The sequence below is a fragment of the Vigna unguiculata genome, chromosome 5, assembly GCF_037176805.1.
Source record: "Vigna unguiculata cultivar grain cowpea cultivar isolate G323 ecotype 2 chromosome 5, ASM3717680v1, whole genome shotgun sequence".
Lineage (NCBI taxonomy): Eukaryota > Viridiplantae > Streptophyta > Magnoliopsida > Fabales > Fabaceae > Vigna > Vigna unguiculata.
In genome coordinates, this window is record NC_140796.1 from 41588501 (window position 1) to 41599389 (window position 10889).

Genomic DNA, 10889 nt, shown 5'->3' on the forward strand with positions numbered 1-10889 from the left:
TATTGAAATATTGAGTATTGATTTTGAAATTTAAGTAGGGATGTTGATAAATTTATCTTTTTAATTAGGTGAAAGATGATAAATTTATATTAGAAAAATTATGGTAAAAAGTAAAATAATTAATTCTTTTTTCAAGATTAAAGTTTGTGACGAAGATAAAAAATGCATTTATGTCAACTAAACTTGAGAAATTCATAAGCGAATTGAATTAAATGAAAACAACTTCCTAAAGTTTCCAGAATTATATATAATGAATTTGAAAATTCTTTAGAATGGAATATGGGAAAACATCTTCAAATTTCACAATATCCACCAAATCAAATTAATGAGGTACAAAGAGCGAAAATAAAAATAAAAATAATTAAAAAAAGATTATAAATATATAAAATAAAATTTAACTCCTTTGGATTTTTTGTTAGCTCATTTCTCAACTTAATATTTATTGGAAAACATTGTCTTAAATGAATTAAAAAATCTGATAGAAATAATAAAATAAAATTGAATTAAAATGGAATTCTAGGTATAATATAATTAATCTTAACCTCAATATTTTCCTGTTTGGTTCCTCTTGTGTGCTTCTCTGAAAAGAAAGATCCCAAAAATGTTTCTTCTTGTACTTTTCAATTTTAATTATTTTTTTCTTAAACCAAATTCAATACAAATATCTTTTTTATAGCTAGGATCTATGAAAATGATACTCCATTTCAATATTTTTTAAAATTATTTTTACAGTACACATGCCATGTTCTTATGGAAACATTGTCTTAAATGTCATGAAAAACATCATTATCACGAGTTATCATACTAGACAAATGTTAAAAAGTACTCGAAAACTAAAATTACTGGGTAAAAAAAAAATCATTAAAATGCATAAAATATTCTTCCCCCTAATTTTTCAATACTTGCTCTATAAGGTCTTGAATAGAAAACTTATTTTAATTTCTTGAGGAGTATTCTTAGGAAACATAAGACCATTATGATAATTCTTAAACATTTTGACTTCACACTAATCATAGTAAGAAATCTCAACACCAACTAGTGCCATAAGGAAGAAAATATTTTCCTTCTTATGATAATCTCTTAAGTCAAATCCTCATTAACATTGTTGTTTTTTTCTTGATTGTGTTGGTTTATAACTAAACCAAACATACCCATAATGATCATTATAACCTATCTTTTCATTGGTGTGACATTGGATCTATCCTTAACCAAAAGCTCTATCCTTAGCCCCATCTTTTCAGCACCATAATTAACTTCTACATTTCAAAACCAACATGAAAAAAAAAAAGTTATTTTAGCAACAAAAAATTGCCTATATTATTAGCTGGCCTCTTTGATTCTTTTCTTTTGAAGATTTTCTTCAGATATTTGTTTCTGGGAAGTGTGAAAATTGGCTCTTATTTGTGTTAGTATATGACATGAGTGTTCTTCTCCAAACACTAATTAAAGGCACCATGGTTGGTGGGAAAGAAGACATGTAAAAAAAAGTTGGTCCATGTCCTTAAAAGATTCATTTTTTGGCATCACCGAATTACCCCTTTTTCCATCCAAATTTGACAATTGAAAGATAAAGTTCATATAACTCTTTCATCTCTTCAACTTTCTAATTTCTTAGTGTAAAACTTTATACATTAAGAGTATCAAATAACCCCATCCAATCATTCCCTTTCTTTCTAGTCCTAACTTCCTTTCTTTTTATCCCTTTATATGCATTGTATTTATTAACATATACTTTAATTTTTAATTAAATTACACATTTAAAGTTATCATAAAGTATATTTCTCAAGTAATATATTAATTGATTGCCATTTTAGCTCTGTATTTTAGTTGCAAAAGAGAATTAAAGTTTGGTATAGAAAAAATAAATTTGATAAACTAATTTGTAGAAGCTATTTTATATAATGTTTTAAAAAAAATATTTTTAATTAGTGTGTAAGTTAATTTAATTTAATATTTAAATTTCTTTTCTCTTAGAAGTTTAATGAAAAAGTGGCATTCAAAGCATAATATATGGTAAAAAAGAGGATAAGAAAATTAAGAAGAAGATGGCATAAATGGAAATCAATTTTGGAGAACTAAGATTTGTGTTGATAATAGAAGGAGTGAGCAATGTAGGGAAAAAGGTTGCATTAATTGAAGGCAGTTCCTGAACTTTCATTAATAAAACCCACATGGCTATGGCAAAAAAAGGTAGGTTAAAATCATGCTCCACACTTCTATGTTTTTTGGAGTTAACTTTTGAAGCCACCAAACAAAAATAAAAGTTAGCACTGCTTTCACTATTACTAACTCACTTTTATCAAACCCCATATCATGCCGTTTCAAAAAGAATTTCATTTTCATGCATCACTCTTTTTACTTTATCAATTTTTTTTTACATTTTATTATTTAATAAATTTAAATATAGATAGTATATTGAACACATCATTAACTATTTTATTTAATGGTATAGGAGAAAGATGATAAAGTTTTAAATTCTCCTCATAATTTTTTATTCTTGGAGATTAAACTCTATATAATTAATGTAATATTCTTGTTTTGTCATTTTTACTAGATAAATGTAACTAAAATGGAAGGTTGGAACATAATATTGAATTTTTTATATATAAAATAATTACAGCTAAGTTACTAAGAATAATAGTCCTAATTTCATGTTAAAATATAACGAAAATTATATTATAACTATATATATATACATATTCTAAGATTTGGATTTGATATTTATAAAGTGTTTTTCAATAAATTCAATTTACTTAACGTGAGTTTATTTACATTGTACTAATAAATTATATGTTTTTCAATTTGATTTTAAAGTGTTTATGCATTTACTTTCAAAACAAATTTAACTAACAACTCACTCATATTATGAATCAGAGTCATAATTTTTAAATTATTGGACTCTCACTTGATATTAACTTCGATCAACAACTCGTACATATTTAAGGAATCATATTTAGGTATTTTGTTGTTTTTAAAGGTAGAATAATGGAGGAATCAAGATAAAAGATAAAGGGAAGAACAATAGATGAAAGAGAGAATGACAATGAAGAGTTTGCAAGAAAATTAAACTACCAAGGATAGAGCAAAAAAATAAAATAAAAAAAATCAATGAAAGTGGTGACCTAAATTCCTGTGACCAACACTTGTCAAGTTTTTCTTGTTCCTTCAACATGATCTTCTACTCGAGTTTTCTTGATTTCACTTGTCTTGACACATTTTTTTCACCTTTCAATCCAATAGTTTTCTTGATATATATATATATATATATATATATAATATGTCTAATGTCTAGTTATTAAAAATCAAAATATCACAAGCAACATTAGTATAATATATAAGTGAAAATAGTTAATATTCTTACATAACGGAAATATTCTTTATAAAAAACTTTTTCATTATTTTGTAATATCAATTAAATCAAATAAGAAGATAAATAAAAAAGAATTGATCTCTATATATTATAAATAATAACAACCACCAATTATTAGCCATTAGTGGAAAAAGGAGAATCTATGACGACGTATTATGATAGGTATAAGCCACCTGTCATAATAAGTTGACCGGTGACATTTTTGTGATAAAAGTAATAGTTATTATGATTGGTAAAAAATGATTTGTCATAATAAGTGAAAAGGAAAAATTTATTATGACAGGTGCAGAGGACCTATCATAAAAGATGAGCGCGGTGACAAAATTGAAATTATGTTAAAAGTATATTATGATAGACTTTGAGAAACTTGTCATAATATTTTCCCTAATTTTTTCCTTTCCTCATTTCTCTTTCTCATCTCCATTCTTTCTCTAGAAGTATCCTTTCTTTCTCAAATAGTCACGTTGCCTTCTTGTTTCGCGTTGTTGTTGTCGCTTTGTTCGTCACTCCGTTCGTCGCGCTATTCATCGCATCGATTATCGCGCTGTTTGCCCACCATTCATGCACCGTTCACACGTCGTTCATGGTTGTCGCATTTGTGATTATGCCTCCCTTGGATAGGTTTTCTCTCTTTTCTTCACTTAGTTTGCACATGTGTGTTGGGCTATGGTTCTGCCTTGGAGTGAGTGAGAGATGTTTTGCCTTGAATCTCGTTGCTAGATTGTAAGAACTAAGAATCCATATCTTGTGTGTCTTACTATGGCTTTAAATAAAAGTAATACATAGAAATGCTTGTTTTCTAGCTCATGTCATACTATTGTTTGTAACTAGAAGACATGAATTGTTGAAATTGTATTTAAATAAACTGAAGACAGTAACATTGTTGAAAACGACCCTCTATATTTAAATCAAAGTAGACACATGTCTAAGACAAAAGTTTGTGTTGTTTTGCTTTGTCTCCAGAAAGCTTTATACTCTAGGGGATAACTAATTTGACTAAGCCCTTCCTTCCTCATAATATATTTCAAACCACACACGTTGCAATGTTTCCTAGGAAGCCAGAAACACACAACACATAAATTATAAGAGACTATGAGTCAAGATCACTCTAGCTACCGTAGAGTTATTTCTAGGCCAATCAACATGGTTTCACGTGTGCTTTTTAGACTAATAAAGCTCTATTTTACTAAAATAAGGCACTTCAGATTTTACATGCATTCACACAGCTTGTGAATCTTGTGTAGATGAATGTAGTGGTTGTGAATGACAAGTAATTCAATTCATATTCAACTTTGAATATGGCAATATTCAATTGGATTCAAGGAGCTAGGAGTTTAGTGTACAAAATTATTGCAAGTCTTAAACAAAACTTGTCTTCTTTTCGCTTAACATTATATTCTTAGCATTACTTCTTTTTGTTTATTTTTGCATAATGTATGTGGTTATTAGGTATATAGCATATAGTATATGTGCTTAGCTTTGATTCTAGGGAAACCTACAACTTTGGCATACTAAAAAATTGGGGCATTGTAGAGTGAGAAGAATAGGATCACTTTTTTTCTTTTCTTTCTTTAACTTTTAACATTTTTTTTTATTTTACCAGATATGACGCAGTTTGCACTACCTATCATAGTAATTTAGACTTATTATGACGTACTTTGCATTACCTGTCATAGTAAGTTGGACTTACTATGATAGGTTTTACAAAAAATTATTATAGTAAGTTCACTAATTGTCTCAGCATCATCAACTTGTGTGGTGGTAAGTTAGACTTATTATGATTGTTAATCGAACACCTATCATAAAAAACACGTATTTTCTATGATTCTTGGAATTATGACACCAAAATACCTGTCATAGTAAACTCGTTTACCTGTCATTATAAGTCCATTTTTTCAGTAGTGAGCGAAAATATAATTTTGTGTATATTTTTATTTTCTTATTATTTTGGTTAAACATATTCAAAGTTTTTATATGGAAAATTTTATGAAACAAGAGTCCAAAATCTACATGTTTTCAAGGTTGAATAAAACCATTACTAAAATCCTAGAAACTAAAATCATATATATATTTTTTATGTATTATAGGTATTATTATATAACATTATGTTGATTTGGTGCATATAAGGAGGGTTGAATATCTTAAGTTTAGTTTTGAGTTTGAATAGTGTAAATTATAAATACGATTATAATATTTTTTATTAATTTTGATCAATCAGCTACTAAAATTTAGTTACGAAAACATTGATAAATAATTCGTAATTATAAGATAGTAAAAAAGAAATATTCATAGAGATGTTTGTTTTTCTAAAACCTCATGCATAATACTAAAAGAGAAACCCCTCTTATAATATTGATGGTAATGTTTTTTGTAGTTAACATTTTTGTAGTAACGATGAATCAAACAATTAATTTTATAAACAGGAACGGAGAAAACAATAAACAAATAAAATTCAATTAAAACAACTTGTAGTGTGGTCTATAAAAACTTAAAAAAAAGAGAGAAAAGGAAAATTAACACATCCCATGACATTCAACTGAAAGTAACCAACTTAGCTAAATTCAGAAAAGAATAGAGAGAGAAAAAAAAAATAGAAAAAGGAAAACCAAATCAAAGTCATCATAGAGTCTCTCTGCCCAAAACAAAACAAAACAAAACAAAAGTCATCCATTGCAGTGTGAAGCTCTCACAAGTTCACAAAGAACTCACCACCACAATAAGCAAGAAAGAAAGGGAGAGAAAGTGAGGGAAAAAAGGTTAGGCCAGTGGTGGATCTAAAATCTCCAACACAACACAACACAACACAACACACACACACACTCTCTCTCTCTTTCTCTGTTTCTCTCTCTATAAGAAAAAATAAAATCCAAACACCATGATCATCAATTTGATCCGCAAATTTGGCTAATCAAGTGCCCCTGTTCATTCTTTTCTTTTTCTTCTTCTTCTCCTTCTTCTTCTTTTTTTCATACACAAACACTCTCATTTTTTCCGACCACTTTCTAAGTCAGATCTCCTCCGATCTCCGATCACTCTCCGGCCACAAACCCACTTCCTAAATCCACCAAATGTGCTAACTTTGCAACTTCCACCACACCCTTGTCCCTGCTTGGTTCGATTTCCAGTGACAGACCCAGAAGGGGTTTAACGTTGTTGGGTCGAATCTGGTCCAAAGTTGTGTTCTTTGAGAGGTTTGAAGAAGACCCTTTTGAGTTGGGAGATGACGTCGGGGACGAGACTACCCACGTGGAAGGAGAGAGAGAACAACAAGAGGAGAGAGAGAAGAAGAAGAGCCATAGCAGCCAAGATCTTCGCAGGTCTGAGGATGTATGGAAACTTCAAACTCCCCAAACACTGCGACAACAACGAAGTCCTCAAAGCCCTTTGCAACGAAGCAGGTTGGACCGTTGAACCAGATGGAACCACTTACCGCAAGGTACCAAATTTTCTGCATTCAATTTTTCTCTTTCTATTTTCTCTACCAATTATCTATTTCTTTTTGTTATCACCATTTTAGCTACTTGGTTGTAGTATTTCTGTGTCGGAAACATTTTTTGTTTGTTTTTTACCCTAGTCAAATCCTTCTCCCAGAAATGGGAAAGTGTTTATCTTCTTCTTCTTCCCCTTTTCATGGTGTGAAATAAATGTATAGTTTGAGGGAGATTAACGCGTTCTCTTGAATCTCTCTCTTGAGAGTTTGACAATTATTTAAAGACGTTTATTTCTAAATATAAAGTTTAGTATGACTTGTTTGACAAAATTAAATATTACTTTGGACTTTTTTTAATTTTTTTTCTTTTATTTTCATTATCTGATAAACATTAATTTGTTTGCAATAAATTTTTTATACATGTAATGGCAATTAATTATTTTAACAATTGGGTTACACTTGTTTGGAAGAAGATGAGATCTTAGACATGATGGATCATGAATAGCAAGTTTGACTTGCTTTGGAGTCCGAAAACTCTATCTATTTTAGGCTGTAAAATTTTTTTCTTAATTTTAACCATTGTTGTGGCAGCATGTTCATACACCCACCATAAGCATTGTATTCTTTTTTTTTTTTTCACCTCATTTTTTCTAATTACATAACTTTTCATACACAAAATCTCTCTTTTTCATTCTTTTTTTTCCTATCTACATACTCCATCTTGCATTTTCAAATAAGGTGTACATCAACTTGTTATATATAAAGTTACACACTTCTTATTCTTCATTTAACTCCTCATACACTAATACTTTTCATGTTTTTTTTTTTGTTACATCCTTTATTATTTTCCTTCTTTTTGTTCTTCTTAATTATAAATTTTGTTGTAGTGTATAGACATCATTTGTGGCGAAACCTTGACTATTAGATGAGATTGAAAAGGTTGATGGTGTAATTATAAAAGCATGTGACATGTGAGATGTATAAATAATTAAATTAATTTAAATTGTATGGCCTAAGATTTATTTCTCCGAAAAAAGTTTATATATTAAAATTCTTTGGCTGTGTACGGTGGATCCGGTGAGCAGTGGTCCTGGCATTGTTAATGGGAAAGCATCAAAGATTCGCTCTCTTTCTTGACTGATGGTCACCTGAGAAACCAGGACAATTTTTGTTTTTTAGTCTTTTACATCTTCACGGGACCAAAATGTCCTCACTGGTAGATGCTTCAATAATTGCGTGAAGTGAACCTGTTAAAGGGGTATTTTGGTAAACTCAAAAGGGCAATTTTGCCAGCTTTGGTGTTCCGTGGTTGGTGTGTTTGTCTGATATTTTGCTTTGTGTAATGTCCGTGTTGCTGTGTGGCATCGTAGCATTAGCTTTTTGACTTTTTCAGACAGCATGGCCACGTAGGATTCCATTTGGGAGTGTCTTTCACCTCATCATTCACCCTTCTTTTGTGTCAATGTCACTGTTCTTTCTTTTTCTTTCTCCTCTTTCAGACAAACATGTTCAGATCTCTGCATGCTTATAATCAGTCCAATATATTATATGCTACTAGATCATCTCTGATAATAACTCTATTTGTTATATTTCACTTTTTGTAGTGAGTTCTTTTTCTGTCATAAAATTTGGAAACATTCACTAATTAGTTTAGCACACTGTCTAATATTTGTGTTCATGCAATACAATCACCTATAATAATACAAAATTTCTTCATCTCATAAATCACATTTGGTGTCTGAGACTTTCACCTTTTTCTTTTACTTGCATAAGCTTGAAATAGGTTGATAGTAACATCATATTTTCTTCTGCACATTGTTATGACATATTGATCAGACTTGATAGTAATGCAGAGTTGAATAACTGATATATAGTTTTACATCTTTATATATCTGTAATCTGGTTTTTGACACATACATAAACTAAAGTTAATTCAATTTTTCTTTCTTGAAAATGTTTATGGAATAGTTTCATTTATCATGTAGTTGTTGCCTGCTCATGTAGTTGATGCCTGATAAACTGTTCAATTGCTGTATTTTGAAGTTTTCTGGTCATGCAAATCCTACCTGTGTGTTCATATACACTACAAGTAGGTTTTGAAATACTACACACTATGATGAGTTAATGGAAACATTTTTGTTGAATCAGGGATGCAAGCCTTTAGAGCGCATGGACATAGTTGGTGGATCATCAGCAGCGAGTCCTTGTTCATCCTACCATCCAAGTCCATGTGCTTCCTACAATCCAAGCCCTGGTTCATCTTCCTTCCCAAGCCCATCTTCATCTCCATACACCAACATTCCCAATGCTGATGGCAATTCTCTCATTCCATGGCTCAAAAACCTCTCAACTGCTTCATCTTCTGCATCGTCTCCCAAACTTCCCCATCTCTACCTCCACAGCGGCTCCATCAGTGCTCCTGTCACGCCTCCTCTGAGCTCTCCAACCGCCAGAACACCAAGAATCAATGCCGAGTGGGAGGATCAGTCTGTGCGGCCGGGGTGGACCAGACAACAGCACTACTCATTCCTGCCATCGTCTAGTCCACCGAGCCCCGGCCGCCAAGTTGTTGATCCTGAATGGTTTGCTGGGATCAAACTTCCTCATGTCAATCCAACCTCACCAACTTTCAGCTTGATCTCCTCAAACCCTTTTGCCTTCAAGGAAGATGGTTTGGCAGGAAGTGGTTCAAGAATGTGGACTCCTGCTCACAGTGGAACATGCTCTCCTGCTGTTGCACCAGGAACCGATCACAATGCTGACATTCCAATGTCTGAAGCTGTTTCAGATGAATTTGCATTTGGAAGCAACATGCTGGGGCTTGTGAAGCCATGGGAAGGAGAGAGGATTCATGAGGAATTTGGATCAGATGATCTTGAACTCACACTTGGTAACTCAAAAACCAGGTACCTACTTCACCATATAACTTGAATTTCTTTATTGGTAATGCTGTTGAACTCATACTGTTAACTAATCAGAAATTATCACAGATGGTAACTCTTTGAACTTCTGCATAATTATCTTAAAAGTTGACACTTAACAGTGTAAAAAAAAAAAAAACTCTTTACATTGTCAATGTTAAGACATGATTGTTTACTTTTTGACAGATGAAAATGTGAGGAACTGAATGTGATTATGGGAAGATTGACCTGTGTTGGTTTTGCTGAGTAGATATGATAGAGAAGGTAAGTAAGGTGAGTGGAAGGAGTTGGTTTCTTTTATTTATTTATTTTGGTGACTTTCTCTTTTGAATTTATAGTTCTCCAGTAATATACATGTTTAGTTAGGTGTGGGGTGGATTTGCAACCCATACATCATTGTACTTGTTGTTAAACCTTATTATTGGAAACATCAGTATACATTGTATGGATTGGCTTGGTTTGCCACCCAAAAAACTCCACAGATTGCAACCTAACATTGTGTGCAAATTCCATATAATGCTCCTTTTTTATTGCCTTCACTTTATTCCTTTATCTAACTCAATTTTCCTCCAATTGCTGCATATTTATTGGAATGTTCAATTTGGGCAGGGAATATATATATATATATATATATATATATATATATATATATATATATATATATATATATATATATATTAAACAAAAAACCAGGAGAGATTGATTTACAATTACATTTGTGCTTTTTTCCTGTTATGTATCACAACATGACACTAAATTACGTTAATTTTTACACTATTTATTGAATGTATTTTTCTTTCTTGGATAATTTTGTCTGATAATTTATCGTTAGCGTACAAGCCCTACAATAAAGATTATACTTACAAAATTTTATTTTAAAAAAAAGTTTAGTACACATTATTTAATGAACATTATTTCAGAAAGATAAATGTAAATTATTTTATTGGATAGACTCCAGGTGTATCTCTATTGAAAGCTAAGTGGAGAGGCAGAATTCATTCCTTATTTTTACTCTGTTTACATGGGAATGAATTGTTTTCATACTTAAACATCACATGAAAAAAATGGACAACTCTTTTATCACTAATATTTTATTATTCTTTTGTTTATATTCTGCTGTGTTTTCTTCATGCCACATTGTGAAATCAGAAACAAAAATATAAAAAAA

General features: G+C 30.9%; 1 protein-coding gene across 1 annotated transcript; it reads left to right on the forward strand.

Annotated features, from left to right (window-relative positions):
- Positions 1-5986: 5986 nt before the first annotated feature.
- On the forward strand, positions 5987-10260 carry BEH4 (BES1/BZR1 homolog 4). Its single transcript, XM_028073005.2, has 3 exons — positions 5987-6806; positions 8949-9706; positions 9908-10260. The coding sequence occupies exons 1-3, from the start codon at positions 6591-6593 to the stop codon at positions 9909-9911; spliced, it is 978 nt and encodes a 325-aa protein (XP_027928806.1). The 5' UTR covers positions 5987-6590; the 3' UTR covers positions 9912-10260.
- Positions 10261-10889: the final 629 nt, after the last annotated feature.